We start from the raw sequence: 19,805 nt of genomic DNA on the forward strand, positions 1-19,805 counted from the left end.
AATGGTGTTACGCTGGTCACCTCTTTCGGAGTCGTGCGAAGTGCCCATAAGACACTTGGGAGTTCGTCAACCCAGCTACCCCTGGTGTGGTCAAGTCAAGCTCGTAAGCCTCTAAGGATCTTCCAGTTTGTGACTTTCGCTTGGCCGTTGCTTTGTGGGTAGGCCACTGAGGTGAAGGCCTGCTGGATGTCATAGCTTTCGTACTACTCCTTAAACTTCCGACCCGCAAACTGCCTCCCTTTATCCAAAATTAGCCGGTGAGGGATGCCGAACCGACACAAGATATTCTGCCAAATGAATTTCATGACCATATGTTCACTTATCTTTGCTAGTGGCTAGTATTGGTTAAACCTAGGAAAACGTACCGGTTCCACTGTACAAAAATTTTTGTACAGGTGTCGAACCTTTCCTTAAATAACCTATTATGTTCTTTAGAAGTTAAATTAGGAATCGCAGACGGAACTTAACATCATTGATTCCAAATTTAACTTATCTGTTCTTAATGGTTTAGATTTGAATCACAAGCGAAACTTAACACTATTGATTCAAATCTACCTAAATTATTAATTCCATAAATATTAATTTCCAAAATTGGCTTCCAGGACTGCATGGCGAGGCACATGACCTTCTTGGATATGGGAGCAACCACCACCGCCTAGGCAAAGCCTTTTAAGGAAAGCTAATATTTATTTCCTTAAATAATTTTAGGTTAACCAAAAAGAACAATCGAATCACAAGTTCGAAAAAGAAGAAAACACAAACTCGAAAATCTATTTCGAAAAAATAGATCTAATTGCCTCTTGTATTTAGAATTCATACAAAGAAAAATAACTAGTATGATGCGGAAGAAAAATACTAGTTATACCTTCTCTTTGTAAGCTAATGACCTCAAGATCTTCTGCCGTATTCCTCGTCTCGCCTTGGACGTTGTGTGGGCGACGATCCTCCAAGATGAACACCACCCAAAAGCTTCCTCCTTCTTCTTCTAAAATCCGGCCACCACCACCACCAAGGAGAAGAGAGCAAAGGGAGAGGAAGAAGGGAGAGTGCCGGCCACCAAGAGATCACCCAAGCAAAAGAATAAGAGTTGTGTCTCATGAAGCCCCCTCACCCCTTCTTTTATATTACTTGCCCAAGGCAAATAAGGAAAAATCTTTTTAAAAAAATAAAATCATCCAAGAGTTTTTCTTTTTTCCTTTTTATTTTTCCTTTTCTTTCCTCTTGCTTGAATCAATCACCAATCAATGGTTATGATCAATTCTATTTGGTTTAGGATTGAATTTGGTTTAATCCTATTGGCCGGCCCTTGCTTGGGCACCAAGCAAGGTGGCCGACCACAATTAAAAGAAAAGGAAAAATAATTTTTAAAAATTTTACAAGAAGAAATTCTCTTATAAAATTTACAAGCTCTCTTTCCTAAAGTATGAGTTAAAAAAGGAAAGTTTCTAAAAATTAAAACCATGTTTTAAAATTTAAAAACTCTCTTATAAAATTTTCTTTTTTAACATGGTGATAGAAATTTTAAATTTTAAAACTTCTTTTCCTTTTTTTTTCTAAACCATAAGAATGGTTAAAAAGGAAAGTTTTTAAATCTTTTAAACTCTCTATTTAAACATGTAGCCTAATTCAAATAAGGAACGTTTTAAAAAATTAAAATCTCTCTTTTAAAACTTATAGTTTTCTACAAAGAGAAGATTTTTAAAATTCAAAACAACCCTCCCTTTTTGAATTATTATGGCCGGCCCCTACAAGCTTGGTCACCAAGCTATAGGGCCGGCCCCTTTCAAGAGGGTGTGGCCGGACCATTGCTTGGTGAGCTATAGGGCCGGCCCCTTTCAAGAGGGTGTGGTCGGCCATTGCTTGGTCACCAAGCAATGGTCCGGCCCCCTTCTTGGACACCAAGAAGAGCCTTACATTTGGATGGACTTGAGGCTATAATGAGGCTACGACAGGGACCTAGAGGAGAAATTGATTTTGGCCTTCCGATGAGCTTGAGTATCCCGTGTTCGCCCCGAACACACAACTCAAGTTCATCGATAATAACTCATTCCACTAGAGAGTTATTACCGCACTACCACACCAATCCCAAATTACATTATGGGCTCCTTCTTATCATGAGTGTGTTAGTCTCCCTGTGTTTAAGATTATGAATGTCCACTAATTAAGTAAGTTACTGACAACTCACTTAATTAATATCTAGCTCCAAGAGTAGTACCACTCAACTTTATTGTCATGTTGGACTAGGTCCACCTGTAGGGTTTAACATGGCAATCCTTATGAGCTCCTCTTGGGGACATTCTCAACCTAGATAACTAGGACACAGATTCCTTCTATAATCAACAACACACACTATAAGTAATATCATTTCCCAACTTATCGGACATATTGATTTATCGAGCTAAACCTCACCCTTTGATAAATCAAAGAAATAAATATTAAATATATGTGCTTGTTATTATATTAGGATTAAGAGCACACACTTCCATAATAACTAAGGTTTAGTTCTTTTAATAAGTCAGTACAAAAAGAACATACCTAAATAATCCTACTCAATACACTTAAAATGTATTAGTGTAATTTATTAGTCAAGATTAACTAATACTTAATTACACTACGACTATACTGATAGTTTGTTCCTTTCTATCTTAGTACCGAGCAACTGTTTATAATTTATAGAGAACCGACAACATGATCTTCTGAGTGTGACATCACACTCCATGTTGTCTACTATATAAATTAATTGAACAATTACATTTAATAAATAAATACAGATATTGACCAATGTGATTATTTTACTTTAACAAATAAATGTTTACAAAAGCTAGGCTTTTAATATACACTCTAACAATCCCCCACTTATACTAAAAGTCTAAGCTGCCATATATGTTGCCTTACATCTGATTCTCATCCCCTCCACATGCCGATCAAAAGCTTTTGCCAGAAGGGCCTTTGTGAAAGGATCTGCCAGGTTATCTTCTCATGCAATCTTGGCGACGACAACTTCTCCTCACTTGACAATGTCTCGTATCACGTGGTACTTGCGCTCTATATGTTTACTTGCTTTATGGGCTCATGGTTTCTTCGAGTTTGCAACTGCACCGCTATTATCACAATAGATTGTGATGATCTTGGGCAAACCAGGAATCACATCAAAGTCCATTAGAAAATTCCTGAGTCATACGGCTTCTTTTGCTGCCTCAGAGGCTGCAACATATTCAGCTTCCATGGTTGAGTCCGAGACGCATTTCTGCTTAACACTCCTCCATGCAATGGCTCCACCTCCTAGAGTAAACACATAGCCTGATGTTGACTTACTATTGTCCCTATCTGATTGAAAGTCCGAATCCGTGTAACCCACAGGGAGTAACTCGTCTGCTTGGTAAATTAGCATATAATCTCTAGTCCTTCTCAGATACTTCAATATATGCTTTACCGCAGTCCAATGTCCTTGTCCAGGGTTACTCTAATATCTGCTGACCATGCCCACGACAAAACAGATATCAGGTCTCGTACATAGCATTGCATACATAAGACTTCCTACAGCTGAAGCATAAGGAACTGCCATCATGTCCTCAATCTCCTTTGATGTCTTCGGAGACATCTCTTTAGATAAGGCTACTCCATGCCTAAAAGGTAAGAAACCTTTCTTGGAGTTCTGCATGATAAAACGAGCAAGGAATGTATCTATATATGAAGCTTGGGATAGACACAACATTCTTTTCTTGCGATCCCTTATAACTTTGATCCCAAGAATGTGTGTACATTCTCCTAAGTCCTTCATATCAAATTGTTTGGACAACCATACCCTTACGTCCGATAATACCTTGACATTGTTGTCAATTAACAAAATATCATCTACGTATAGTACAAGAAATACCACCACGTTTCCGTTACACTTCTTGTATACACAAGACTCATCCGGACACTGTATAAATTCATATGACTGGATTACTTCGTTAAACCGGATGTTCCAAGATCTTGAAGCTTGCTTTAATCCATAAATGGACCGATTGAGCTTACACACTAGATGCTCTTTGCCCTTTTCAATGAATCCTTCTGGTTGCTTCATATGGATGTTTTCTTCAAGACTTCCGTTAAGGAAAGCTGTCTTGACATCCATTTGCCAAATCTCATAATCCATATGAGCAGCAATGGATAAGAGTATCCGGATAGACTTAAGCATGGCTACAGGCGAAAAATTCTCCTCATAGTCGATTCCCTCTTTCTGAGTATACCCTTTCGCAATAAACCTTGCTTTGAAGGTTTCTACCTTCCCATCTGTCCCTCTTTTCCTTTTGTAGATCCACTTACATCCAACGGCTTTTACACCATCAGGTGGTTCCACAAGCTCCCAGACCTTATTAGAGTACATAGACTCTATTTCAGAATTTATTGTCTTTTGCCAAGATACTGCATCTATATCTTGGAGTGCTTCATCATATGTCCGGGGATCAGGTTCATGTTTACCCGGGATCAAGTCCGAAGACTCTCCCAAAAATATGAATCTCTCAGGTTGCCTTACAACCCTCCCACTACGACGAGGCACCGTCTGTGGTTGTGTATCATGTGCAACACGTGTTGCAGTCTCTTGTGGTACTTCATCTTGTACTGTCGGTACTGAAGTAGACGTGTCCTCTCTAATTTCTTCTAGAACTATTTCACTCATGGGCTTATGGTTCATTACATAATCTTCTTCTAAAAAATGAGCATTGGTGCTAACAATGATCTTCTGATTTTTAGGATTATAAAACAAACCACCTTTCGTTCCCTTAGGATATCCAACAAACAGACAAACTTCTGTACGTGATTCCAACTTGTCAGTATCTCCCTTCAGCACATGTGCTGGACTACCCCATATCCGGATATGATTCAGACTAGGCTTACGCCCATTCCATAATTCCATGGGAGTAGAAGGAACTGTTTTAGAAGGTACCATATTCAGAATGTACACTACTGTTTCTAAAGCATATCCCCAAAACGAATTCGGTAATTCTGAATAACTCATCATTGATCTAACCATTTCCATAAGAGTCATATTTCTTCGTTCAGCCACACCATTCTGCTGGGGTGTACCAGGCGCAGACAATTGGGATTGAATCCCGACTTCTGATAAGTAATTCCTAAACTCTCCAAAGAGGTATTCGCCACCACGGTCAGATCGTAGTGTCTTAATACTTTTACCAAGACGTTTCTCCACATTAGCCATATATTCTTTGAACTTGTCAAAGCATTCAGACTTGTGGCGCATCAGGTAAATGTATCCGTATCTTGAATAATCGTCTATAAAGGAGACGAAGTATTCATAACCTCCTCTTGCCTAGATAGACATAGGACCACACAAATCAGAATGAACCAGTTCTAATGCATCTTTGGCTCTATACCCCTTGACCTTAAAAGGTCTCTTGGTCATTTTACCTTCTAAGCAGGATTCACATGTTGGAAAGTTTTCCAACTCTAATGAACCCAATAGTCCATCGGCTACAAGCCTTTGAATCCTACTTAGGTTAATATGTCCAAGCCTTAGATGCCAAAAATATGTTTGGTTCATTTCCGAAGGTTCTTTTCTCTTATTAGAGTTAGAAGATGTGTTATTAATTTTCATATTTTGCTTTGTGGGAGAAATTGGATTTAAAGTGTATAAATTGTCAACTAATGCACCAGAACAGATAATCATCTTATTTCTCTTTATAACGACATTGTTACTAAAAGAGACTGAATATCCATCCAAATACAGATTAGAAACTGAAATTAAATTCTTTCTAAAACTGGGTACATAAAGACAATTTCTTAAAATCAAATTTCTATTCCTATCAAAAGATAAGTAGACGTCTCCCACTGCAACAGCCGCCACCTTAGTAGCATTGCCCATGTAGACAGTTATCTCTCCATCAAATAGTCGTCGGGTTTCCTGGAACCCCTACAAAGAATTGCAGACATGATCAGTGGCTCCCGTATATACACACCAGGTACTGGTAGATAACACCGCTAAATATGTTTCAACTACTAGAGTATGAGATATACCTTTATTGTTCTGGTTCCTACGAGGACAGTCCACTTTCCAATGTCCAGACTGCTTGCAGATGAAGCATTTGCCCTTCGGCTTTTTTCCTGTACTCTGAGATTTATTCACCTTCTTTGCTGAAAAGACCTGTTTCTTCTTCTTCTTGCCTTTTGACTTAGAAGTAGAACCATTTTCAGCATAGTGAATCTGAGAACTGTGACGAAATATTCCTTCTGCTGCCTGTAGTTCTGTCAAAAGTTCCGCCAACGTATACTCTCTTTTGTTCATGTTATAGTTCAGGCGGAACTGCTCAAAACTCCTGGATAGCGTTTGGAGAATTATATCGACCTGGGTTTCCCCATCGATTTCTCCTCCAAGGACTTGTATTTCATTCAGATAAGTCATCATTTTGAGGATATGATCCCTTACGGGTGTCCCCTCAGACATGGTGGCTGTCATTAGCTTCCTCATTGCTTCTTGCCTAGCAGTCCGACTCTGGTGCCCAAAGAGTTCTTTGAGATTGTTCATTATATCATAAGTTATTGGTAAATCTTGATGTTGATGTTGCAATACATTTGACATAGATGCCAAAATGTAACACCGTGCCATCTCATCAGCTTTTACCCATTTCTTATGATACTCAATCTCCTCTGGGGTAGAGTCACCGTCAGGTGCATCAGGGCAAGCCTCAGTCAGTACAAACTTATAGCTCTCAGCAGTAAGAACTATGTCCAGGTTTCTTTTCCAATCAATATAGTTGGGACCAGTAAGTTTGTTCTCTTTCAGTATAATGGCTAGTGGGTTGAAAGTTATCCTAAGAATCACAAAAGTAAACTTTGGTCAAGACTCTAAATTTAGAATAATATTGATTCCTCAAATAATACTATTTTAAATTAACCAACACCTCAAATCACCGTGAATATTGCATGCCACGTTAGTGTGGACGTATACAAATTCATCATTTGTAAGAGGAGGGTGTGACCCATTAATTTTATTATCTTATCATCCTAACTTTATGACAAATAAAATTAATAGTTGGTTTTACGTTGGTCACACAAGACAATAGCAGTGACTCCATTGGGGAGGATACTATTGAATGCGTCTAAGTGTATACCATTACTTGATACTAAGTTCATTAAATAGGATTGTGCCCCTTCAGTTAGAGAAGATCACACGCTCCTAAATAATTTCCTTTAACCATCCATAAAAGGAAGTTTGATCTAGTGATCCGCAACAAACCCATCCGTTGTGGAGGGAGGCACTCAAAGCCAACACGCAAGCTTGTTGCATCACTTACAAACCAGTAATGGAGACCATGGTATTTATTAAAATCTCTCTCCCACTTAGTTATTTAGAAATGAGGATTTCAACCTATGCTAGCATTCATCACATGCATATAAACATCACAGTAGATAAAAGCAATAAATTTGGAAATTAATTTTCCAACTATTATGGCCTTTTCCATCACTGTGTTCAGCATACTCCAACCCTAGCTGCTGCCATCTTTAGCCACCGCTATCGGGTCGAGTTGTCGCATCCTTCTTGCTTCTTATTCCGATGCGCCTCTGGTGCTCCAAAAGTACCTCGCCTCGCAAGAATCCGATCCGCGACAAAAATAGAATTTTACATATATCGATCCTATATTCCACGAGGGAATGTACATGTATTCTAGATCGAAAATAAAATTCTAAAAATAATACAGCTCCTGCTGTATTTTATACATACAATCATACACACAAATAATGCCCTTGACATGTCCAAGGGTTCAATCACACACAATATCAAGAAGCCATAATAGTTGGAGCCTGCAACCAAAGAGTTAACACATCCTACTATTTTCCTGCCTAAATTATGTATGACATGTGCATAACCTATTTGAATTCTAAAAATACACAGAGGCAAACCCTAGCTCTGATACCAATTATTGGTTAAACCTAGGAAAACGTACCAGTTCCACTGTACAAAAATTTTTGTACAAGTGTCGAACCTTTCCTTAAATAACCTATTGTGTTCTTTAGAAGTTAAATTAGGAATCTCAGACGGAACTTAACATCATTGATTCCAAATTTAACTTATCTGTTCTTAATGGTTTAGATTTGAATCACAAGCGGAACTTAACACTATTGATTCAAATCTACCTAAATTATTAATTCCATAAATATTAATTTCCAAAATTGGCTTCCAGAACTGCATGGCGAGGCACATGACCTTCTTGGATATGGGAGCAACCACCACCGCCTAGGCAAAGCCTTTTAAGGAAAGCTAATATTTATTTCCTTAAATAACTTTGGGTTAACCAAAAAGAACAATCGAATCACAAGTTCGAAAAAGAAGAAAACACAAACTCGAAAATCTATTTCGAAAAACTAGATCTAATTGCCTCTTGTATTTAGAATTCATACAAAGAAAAATAACTAGTATGATGCGGAAGAAAAATACTAGTTATACCTTCTCTTTGTAAGCTAATGACCTCAAGATCTTCTGCCGTATTCCTCGCCTCGCCGTGTGGGCGACGATCCTCCAAGATGAACACCACCCAAAAGCTTCCTCCTTCTTCTTCTAAAATCCGGCCACCACCACCACCAAGGAGAAGAGAGCAAAGGGAGAGGAAGAAGGGAGAGGGCCGGCCACCAAGAGATCACCCAAGCAAAAGAATAAGAGTTGTGTCTCATGAAGCCCCCTCACCCCTTCTTTTATATTACTTGCCCAAGGTAAATAAGGAAAAATCTTTTTAAAAAAATAAAATCATCCAAGAGTTTTTCTTTTTTCCTTTTTCTTTTTCCTTTTCTTTCCTCTTGATTGAATCAATCACCAATCAATGGTTATGATCAATTCTATTTGGTTTAGGATTGAATTTGGTTTAATCCTATTGGCCGGCCCTTGCTTGGGCACCAAGCAAGGTGGCCGGCCACAATTAAAAGAAAAGGAAAAATAATTTTTAAAAATTTTACAAGAAGAAATTCTCTTATAAAATTTACAAGCTCTCTTTCCTAAAATATGAGTTAAAAAAGGAAAGTTTCAAAAAATTAAAACCATGTTTTAAAATTTAAAAACTCTCTTATAAAATTTTCTTTTTTAACATGGTGATAGAAATTTTAAATTTTAAAACTTCTTTTCCTTTTTTTTTCTAAACCATAAGAATGGTTAAAAAGGAAAGTTTTTAAATTTTTTAAACTCTCTATTTAAACATGTGACCTAATTCAAATAAGGAAAGTTTTAAAAAATTAAAATCTCTCTTTTAAAACTTATAGTTTTCTACAAAGAGAAGATTTTAAAAATTCAAAACAACCCTCCCTTTTTGAATTATTACGGCCGGCCCCTACAAGCTTGGTCACCAAGCTATAGGGCCGGCCCCTTTCAAGAGGGTGTGGCCGGCCATTGCTTGGTCACCAAACAATGGTCGGGTCCCCTTCTTGGATACCAAGAAGAGCCTTACATTTGGATGAACTTGAGGCTATAATGAGGCTACGACAGAGACCTAGAGGAGAAATTAGTTTTGGCCTTCCGGTGAGCTTGAGTATCCCGTGTTCGCCCCGAACACACAACTCAAGTTCATCGATAATAACTCATTCCACTAGAGAGTTATTACCGCACTACCGCACCAATCCCAAATTACATTATGAGCTCCTTCTTATCATGAGTGTGTTAGTCTCCCTGTGTTTAAGATTATGAATGTCCACTAATTAAGTAAGTTACTGACAACTCACTTAATTAATATCTAGCTCCAAGAGTAGTACCACTCAACTTTATTGTCATGTTGGAGTAGGTCCACCTGCAGGGTTTAACATGACAATCCTTATGAGCTCCTCTTGGGGACATTCTCAACCTAGATAACTAGGACACAGATTCCTTCTATAATCAACAACACACACTATAAGTAATATCATTTCCCAACTTATCGGGCATATTGATTTATCGAGCTAAACCTCACCCTTTCATAAATCAAAGAAATAAATATTAAATATATGTGCTTCTTATTATATTAGGATTAAGAGCACACACTTCCATAATAACTAAGGTTTAGTTCTTTTACTAAGTCAGTACAAAAAGAACATACCTAAATGATCCTACTCAATACACTTAAAATGTATTAGTGTAATTTATTAGTCAAGATTAACTAATACTTAATTACACTACGACTATACTGATAGTTTATTCCTTTCTATCTTAGTCGCGAGTAACTGTTTATAATTTATAGAGAACCGACAACATGATCTTCTGAGTGTGACACCACACTCCATGTTGTCTACTATATAAATTAATTGAACAATTATATTTAATAAATAAATGCATATATTGACCAATGTGATTATTTTACTTTAACAAATAAATGTTTACAAAAGCTAGGCTTTTAGTATACACTCTAACAGCTCGGCCTCCACCCACTTTGAGAAGTACTCCACCGCGACGAGCAGGAATCTCCGCTGACCAGCCGCCATGGGAAATAGTCCCACGATGTATATGCCCCATTGGTCGAATAGGCAAGACACTGTGGATGTCTTCATCTCCTCGGTCGGTCAGTGCGGGATGTTGTGATACCTTTGGCAGGACAGACATATAGCTACTGTCCGAGCGGCATCCTCTTGGAGAGTTGGCCAAAAATATCCAGCCAGAAAAATCTTTCGAGCGAGCAAATGGTCGTCCGAATGGCTTCCACAAGAGCCAAGATGTACTTCTTGGAGTATATACTTCATATCCTCCGGGCCCACATATTTGAGCAGTAGTCTTGAGAAAGATCTCTGATCATGGTGAATCACCCGACCCTCTTCTTTAATAGTCGTGTTGCCTCCTGGTTGACCGGCGTATTACCCGATCAGAGGAATTCAATCAACAGTGTTCTCTAGTCACTCGGGAAGACCACTTCCTCCATCCGGTCGATGTGCGCCACCAACGAAACTTGTTCAATCGGTTGGCTGATCACGACCGATGATAATAAACTAGCTAACTTAGCGAGTTCGTCCGCTGCTTGATTGTCCGATTGGGGGATCTTCTGCACAGTGACCTCTTAAAAACTTGCCTTCAGCTTCTCAAAAGTTTCTGCATATAAGTTGAGTCGGGAGCTGCTAATCTCGAACGTCCCTGATAGATTTTGGGCGGCCAACTGAGAGTCCAAGTGAATAAGGACTTTTGTGGCTCCGACATGCTATGCTGCCTATAAACTAGCTATCAAGGTTTCATACTCGGTTTCGTTGTTGGTGGCCCAATAGTCCAACCGAACGAAAAGTTATATCCGGTCTTCCCATGGTGAGATGAGCAAAATGTCAATCCCGCTTCCTTGTCGAGTGGAAAAACAATCGACATATATTCTCCAAGTTGTTATTGGTTCGGCGTTCTGGACCTCTGTGACGAAATCAGCCAAGGCCTGAGCTTTGATCGTTGTTCGGGGTTAATATTGAATATCAAACTCGCTTAGTTCGGTTGTCCATTAGATTAGCCATTCGAACGCCTCTGGGTTTAGGAGGACTCTTCTCAGGGCACTACTAGTCATCACGATGATCGGATGAGTAAGAAAGTATGGGCGGAGTATCCGAGCCGCCAACACTAGCGCATAAGCCAATTTTTCAAAACAAGTGTAGCAGGACTCTGCATCTTTCAATATATGACTTAGAAAATATATGGGCTGCTGTTCAGGGCCATTGTTCTTAACTAATGTCGAGTCGAGCGCATACTCGGTGGTCGACAGATAGATCCAGAATGGCTCCCTAGCGCTTGGTTTAGCTAACACAAGCAAGGAGTTAAGGTACTCCAAGAGCTCTTCCAACGCCCGGTCGCACTTCGCGCCCCACTGGAATTTTGTCGCATGGCGCAACACCTTGAAGAACGACAGGCTCCGATTGGATGACTTGGATATGAATCTGGACAGTGCGGTGATCTGTCCGGTCAGCCGTTGGGCCTCCTTCAAGAAGAGGAGCGAGGGCATGTCTTGTAGCACCTTCATCTTGCTCGGATTCGCCTCGATACCCCGTTTAGTGATGATATATCCGAGGAAGCATCCACTCTTAGTGTCGAATAGACAATTACTCGAGTTCAGCTTCATCCCATATGTCCTCAAGATTCGGCACATTTCTTCGATATCTGCACACAGATCAGTAGCTCTACCTTTTTCTTCGTCATGGTTCCGCCTAAGGCAGGCAAACAACTCTGTCTTTTTCTTGTTCTCCAGATCGACGACAATGAAGGCGGCCGCTTCCGACCTGCTTGGGTGGATCTAGATCTCCTCCTTTTCTTCATAAACCAGCATAGGGGGTTTCTCAATGATGGTGTTCACCTCCATGCGCGGGTTTTTCCGAGCGGTCCTTGCTTCTGATCTGACCATCTCGACGTAACATCACCAAGCGTCCAATTGATCACCTTTAACTTCTCCCACCTTGTCATCTACCAGGAACTTAATCTTCTGGCAGTAGGTGGATACTACCTCTCAAAACTCATTGAAGGTCGGTCGGCCTAATATAACGTTGTAGGTCAACAGTGCGTCTACCATAATGAAGTTTGTGGTCCTTGCCCTCTTCAGGGGCTCCTTGCCAAGTGAGATGACCAATTTAGTCTGGCAGCCGATCAACAACACTTTGTTGCCCATGAAACCGTAGAGCGGGGCTATCATCGGTAGCAGTTCGTTGTGGTCGATTTGCAACTAATCGAATGTCTTCTTATATATTATATTAACTGAGCTCTATGTATCAACACAAGTTTGATGGATTGTATAATTGGCAATTACCACTCAGATGATTAATGCATTGTTGTGAGGAATTTCTTCTCCCTCTAAATCTCTAGGGCCGAAACTGATCTCGGGTCCTTCAGCTCTCTCCCTGCTGCAGCCTAGTGTGGATCTCGAATCATCGAGCATGCGACTTCCTTGCTCAGTTAGAATCTCCGTCAATCAGCCCATCAATGATCATTCATATCTCTCCCCAAGCAGCGTTACTCTAGTTCTCTTCCTCTCGTGCTGATGGTTTGTTCCGCTCGGCAAAGACTCGGGAGACTTGGATTGCTCCCACACTGATGTCGATGGTGGTGTGATTTTGCTGTTGTCCTTTCCTCCTCCCTTCGGATGGTTGATCGGCGCCTTTGTCACCGATCAGGTGATGGCGATCGACGATGATATCCCGGTAGGGCCGACCTGCTAGCTGCCAGGTCGTAGCAGTCCAGGGTGTTGCGCGTCGTCGACTGGTGGAAGGAGCAGAACATCAGCGTCCACATCTTGCCTTTTGCAGACTTTGGACGAGCGGCCGCTACATGCTGCACGACATGCATTCTTGGCTCTTGGGGGGATTAGGCTCCTCCCGATCGAGGTCCCTTGGGGGGTTAATGACTACTTAGCTGCCACCGTTCAAACGCTCATGCGAGCTCTGCAAGCGTCTCCTTCTTCATTGCCGCCTAGGCTTCTTTCATGTTGATGTATTCATTGGCCTTCTTTTGTAGATGGCCAAAGTCCCTCGGCTGCCTCCGAATGAACGATCGGAAGAACTCTCCTTCGGTGAGCTCTTGGGTGAAGGCGTTCATTAACACGTCCGAGGAAACCATCGGGATGTCCATCGCCGCCTGATTAAAGCACTGGATATAGGCCCTTAATGCCTCTCGGGGCCCCTGCTTTAGTGATAATAGATTCATGCTCGACTTCTAGTAGTGGCGACTGCTAGCAAAATGATGCAGGAAGGCTACTCGGAAGTCTTTGAAACTATGGATTGAGTTGCTCGGCAACCGTTTGAACCAACATTGTGTCGATCCAGCTTGCTAGCGTGGTGAGGAAGACTCGACATTTCACCCCATCCGTGTACTGGTGAAGTGTGACCGCATTATCAAACTTGGCCAAGCGTTAATCGGGGTCTGTTACTCCATTATATTCTCCTATCGTCAATGGGGTGTAATGCTTTGACAGAGGGTCATTTAGAATCCCCTCCGAAAACTGTTAATTGACTCGCTTGGGTGAATCATCCTCTCTGGGTGCCTTCCCTTTCCTTGTGTCTCGAGCGGGTGTCTCATCCGAGGAAGTTCCTCGATCTCTATCCGCTCGACCCCTTTCTTCTGCTGGAGTCCATAACAGTGCTCGGTGGTGTGAGACCGGCGCATTAGGGACTTCCCCATAGATGTCGATCGGCTTTTTGTTCGGTTCCCGAGTGAAAATTTGTTCCGCTCGATCTCCTTGCTCAGGCTGACGACCTGTCGTTGAGGCTGCAGGCTCTGTGCTTAGTTTTTGACCAGTGTCTGTTGGCGCTCGGCTAACACCTGTTGTTACTGTTGCTCCACTATCTTTGCTGCTTGGGCCTGTATCATCGTGTTGATCTCCTCTTGCATCAGCATCACCGTCGTGACTCGTCCAGCGCCTTCCATCTTCTCATTCGGATGTAGGTTATGTTCCCACAGACAACGTCAAAATGATCTTGTCCGAAAGCGTGAAGCTAGAAAGCCGTGGATATGGTGACTCTGTTGACTGGATGAAGATCTCACTCCTCTCTGCAAAACAAGCCAAACCAGAGAAGGGGTCTCTGGCGTTCACCCTCCAATGCTCAAATTAGAAACAATAGTAGGAAGAGAAATCGAAAATAATAGAGATAGAGATGAATTTTGCCTTTCTTCATACCTAGCATACTCTTTTATAGTTTTCTTAGTAACCCTCCATCTTTCCTTGTTTTAATGATATTAATTATCAACATAAGACATCTTTGTCTTGGCTTCTTTACATTTAATGATAGATAGAATGCTCCCTTTTATTTCTTCTTCCCCTTATTAAGTATGTCTTTTCCTCTTTTATTATTTTATCGGTTCATTATTAATATGTACAATGCCAATGTCATACCCTGAGCCGGATGGGGGTCCGCTCAACCCACTCTCCTGCCGACCGAGCTGACTGGACACTGGGGTTCATCCAGATGGTCAACTGAACAGTGATTCCTCCGATCATATATTGTAGTCACTTCCCACTCGGGTCAGCCTAGCTTAAGCCATGATGTTGACCGCTTTGACTTTGACCTACACCGTGGCAATTGACCCGTGCTAGGTAAACTCCTCCATATCGCCGCATCAATTATTATGGATTTTAAATTTTTATTTAATTCTTTTATTAAAGAATAAAACCGTATAGTAAAAAATCAAATGAGGTTGGTGGGATTGGTCCATATTCAGATTCGAATTTAGAGATTAGGGATTCGGGCGGGGTTCAACTTAGAATATTTTTTGTAATACCTTTGCTTCAATCTAAATTCATCCTATTCATTCGAGTTGATACCCCAGAAGAATATGCCTACATGGCCCATCCCAATCTAGCCAAGTCATCATAAACAGTCACTATCACTTGGTTGAGTCAGTCCTGGCCGAGCTAGCTAGTCCGAGTTGTCCATTCATTCTGAGTCGAGTCATTAGGCTGAGCCTTCTAGGTTGACGGAGCTCTTTTAACCATGCTAGACAGACTACAAGCGAATATAAGTCACGATCCTCACCATGATCTCTTTCTTACTTTCCCATTATCTTCCTAAGTTTCCTGTCCTCTCGCAATTATAAATACCAGATACATGCTTGTGAAAACGGCTCTCTCGTAGCTATTTCTCTTTTAATTTTACTATATATTGTAAAAAAAATGATTATGTTTATTGAACACGTCCCTCGTAACTCATCTCTATATTATATGAAAAGAAATAAATAATCAAATAAACTTATAACTGATTAATGACTTAAAAGAGATTTTTTTTTTCTGAAAACATACGCATCATCATAAATTGATTTCTAACTCATTGTAATAAACATATCATCTTCTTTGCCAACTAAGTATCCCGTGAAAATTTTATTTTACTATGCATGATTGATAATCCCACGGTGACTAATAGGGGTGGAAATTTAAATTCGAGTATTCTGATCTGACCCAATCAGGTAATACTCAATCGAGTCGTATAATTATTTTAAAAAGTTAAGTTTAGTATCACCCAAATTTAAATTTGTTATTATCGGATCAGGTTCGAAGTTTTTTCTACCTGAAACCGATTGGGTGGTGTCCATTAATATATATGAATTAAACTAATGTTGCTTTTGACATTTCCCAAGAAACCAATGTTGTTTATGACAACGTGGATATGATTTTATCTCTTTCTAATTATTTTATCATCCATTTTTTTTTAATTTAACTTTTGTTAGGGGTATAAATTTCTTATATTATGTGATCATAAAAAAAAATATTTATCTTAAATACTATAATCCAGAAAAAAAATCTGAACTTTAAAAAAAATCTTATTAACTTAAACGCATTATAACTCAATCCCTAAATTCTAAAATCATAAATACATATAATACACCCTGAATATTTAAAATTTTTAATTTAAAATATTATAATCCAAGAAAAAAGGTTGAACACTAAGTAAAAATCTTATTGATTCAAATCTCTTATAACTCAATTTTTAAATTCTAAAATTTTTAATCCTAAATACATATAATATATTTCAAAATAAAACAAATTTTTTTTTAAAAAAAAAAAAACAATACTGAAGAGTCCAGACACTTGAACTATTTTACCCAAGGATGCTTGGATTAATTCCAAACGAGTCTAGTCTGGACAAATCCGCAGCCCAAGGTTCACATGATATCAAATTTATATCCAAAGATGCTCTATACTCTAAAAATACTTTTATTCCAATATTATTCCTTTTAATCAAAGTTTCTCAAACATGCTTAAAATTAGTAATTTAACATTGGTCATACGATTTCAATTATATCAAAAGTGATCTAATTTAGTCAAAATTGATCGAATATAATTAGAAAATGTTTCGCTAAAACCACTACAACGTGAAACACTTTTATTAAAACTACTATAAAGCAACCCAAACTATTCCAATGGGAAACAACTTTGCTTTAATTTAGATAAAGCTGCTACAATAACATTCAACAAGGTAATTTCAGAAAGAACGCTCTATTGATTTTCGCCAAAAAATAATAACCTCCACTTGTTTAGCCTAATGGTAATCAAGCTACTATGAAAGGACTTCTTACAACAACAAAATTAAACTATAACTTTAATACATATTATATATTTTTATCGAGAGTAGTTGTTGATAATCACACACGTCTAAATATCCACACATACCTATAAATATCCAACCTATTATGCACAAATCCAACAGTCATAGTAAACAAGAGTACTTATGAGTATCCATTAAACAAGTTGAACACTTATTTTCCTCCTCGATAGTAAACACGATTAATAAATAAATTATATTTTATCAAGAAACTATTGACTTTTCAAACTTTGGGGGAAGCGATATTTTCTCGATCACGACACGACGTAACGGTTTACTTATATATATATATTTATTTATTTATTTATAATAATAATAATAATTTGATTTCAAAAATAGAAACACATCGAGTTCGCTGCGGAACTGCCTCAGTGGCAAAATATCGTAAATAATCAGCGTACCGTGTCGTTTCTTTGGGCAACATTGATCCTGAAGAAGTTTCGGTACCTGGAGCGGCCACACTGCAGAGGACACCTGCACGATTTCGCCCATGTACTTGCTTTGATTTACGGTACTGCCACTCGATCGGTCGTCCATCGGGAGGCGTGGTGGGCGCCGCTGGTGCCGACGACCGATGCGTCCGGGTTCCCGGTGCCGTCGATGCGGCGGATCCACCTTGTGGAGAAACGGCGCGATGAGTCGGAGGAAACCAACCGGTCGACGTAGTTCTTCAGCCACGCCCTCTGGCTCCCCTCGACCTCCGCTATGGGCGGCCGTGGAGGAGAAGGAGGGAGGTGGACCGGGGAGCGGCAGAGGGGGCAGGAAGCGGCGGGGGAGCGGAGCCAGGTGTCGATGCAGGGGGAGTGGAAGGCGTGGCGGCAAGCCGGGAGGAGGCGGAGCTCGTCGCCGGGGCGGAAGCGGGAGAGACAGACGGCGCAGTCAGAGGAGGTGGAGGGCCCGGATCCAGATCCGGCGCATTCGTAGGCTTGGGAAGTGGATCGAATGAGGGGCGGCAAGGAGGAGGTGGAGGAGGCGGAGGAAGAGGAAGGCCGGTAGGGGAAGCGGAGGAGGAAGTGGATGGCGGCGGAGGCGAGGCAGACGGCGGCGAGGATTGCTGCTATGATGAGGAGACTGGGGCTGAAAGAGGAGGAGGTGGGCGGAGGGGATAGATCGCCGGAGATATCGGAGGTTAGGATTGGGAAGGGCGGCGGCGGCGGCGGCGGCGGTGGGTAGGTGGCGGAGTCGAGAGGGGAAGACATTTTATTTAGCTAGAGAGGTTTGTTGTTTGCGTTCGACCGAGGTTGAGTAGCTAATAAAACGGTGATATATATTGCTCTGTGGACCGTTATATTTTCACTACATTAGTACACTTAAACCGTGCAATCCGACATAACATAAGAAGTCGGACATCATAAATACTATTAAAATATTATTTATCATAATTAACATCAAAATTGCTCTTCTGGACCGTTATATATTGCCATGTGGACCATTATCATAATTAGTATGTATTATTTATAATATGCCACCACAATGTATTATTTATAACAGAACAGTGAAGCCCTGCACAACGGTGTAAGAAAGGCATCAAATCATCATTCAACATCCGTCACTCGATCATCAGTTACAATACATTTATAAAAAAAATTTAGCATCCACGATCCAATCGTTAGCTATGATACATTTGTAAAAAAAAATTCTACAAATAGACCACGGGATATTAAATTTCTGGACAATGGTGTATATGAAATTTTGATGAAGTAAATAGAGCTTTACAAAAGAGCCCCATTACAAGTCTTAGTACTATTTTAACTTAAAAATCATCCATACATTAAAATTTATTAACAAGCCTATAAAATATATAAAGAGTTAAATATTATAAGTATTTTAACATATAATTAAGAAAACTAAATGTTATCTATAATTATTTAATACAATATGTCCTACTTTAGTTTTAATTGTAAAAGTACCCTGCAAATAAAAAAAATAATTATTATCCCTAATCATTTAAATACAACACTACCTAATATTTTAACAATAAAAATATCAATTAAACTTATATAATTAAAATTATCAACTATTTTCTGTTCAATAGATAATATCATCAATCACTTAATTTTTCTTATAACATAATTATCAAAAATATATTTGAATAAACTTCAATTTAGAAAATTTTATTTTTTATAAATGTCACTATAACTAACTAATTGTACTCCATCCTTATAGCTTTCAATAGCTAATCTTGATAGTCAAATTTTGTAAGACATCCAGTTAAATTATATCAATCATTATAGTTTTTAGTAGCTAATTAATTTAATTGTATTCATGTTGTTATAATTTAATGGACAACTTACAATAAAAGCAAAAAAGTTATATTCAAGAAGATAAATAAATTAGGCATTTTCTATCCATGTTTTTCCTCCCTTTTATAATATCCATTTATAATGTAATACATCAAAATGCATCGAAGTTCATCTTTAGAAAATAAGATGCATCAATTGATTTTCCACTAAAAAATCTCTAAAATTTTAATCAAATTTTTTCCATTTTATATTATCATCAATATTCAAATGTAAAAAAAATATTTTGGTCTATTTTTAGACAACACAACAACAACTAAACTTTATCCCACCAAATGGGATCGACTGTATGGATCCTTTTATATCATTGAGTTTTATCTCTTACTATATCATTATCTATATTTAAATAAAATTTATCTTATTTTATTGTTGTTAACCAAATCTTTTTTAATCTTCCTCTACCTCGTTTGATATACATGATTATCATAATTTCAAATCGCTTAACTGGAGCATTTATTGGTCATCTAAGTATATGTCTACCATTTTAAACGTGTCTTTCAGAATTTT

At 39.2% G+C, this 19,805-nt stretch overlaps 1 protein-coding gene across 1 annotated transcript; it reads right to left on the bottom strand.

The window, feature by feature from the left end:
- Positions 1-17,271: 17,271 nt before the first annotated feature.
- LOC121973702 (RING-H2 finger protein ATL46-like) lies at positions 17,272-18,230 on the bottom strand. Its single transcript, XM_042525083.1, has one exon. The coding sequence runs from the start codon at positions 18,195-18,197 to the stop codon at positions 17,505-17,507; it is 693 nt and encodes a 230-aa protein (XP_042381017.1). The 5' UTR covers positions 18,198-18,230; the 3' UTR covers positions 17,272-17,504.
- Between the last annotated feature and the right edge of the window lie 1,575 nt (positions 18,231-19,805).

Source organism: Zingiber officinale, chromosome 4A (assembly GCF_018446385.1).
Source record: "Zingiber officinale cultivar Zhangliang chromosome 4A, Zo_v1.1, whole genome shotgun sequence".
Lineage (NCBI taxonomy): Eukaryota > Viridiplantae > Streptophyta > Magnoliopsida > Zingiberales > Zingiberaceae > Zingiber > Zingiber officinale.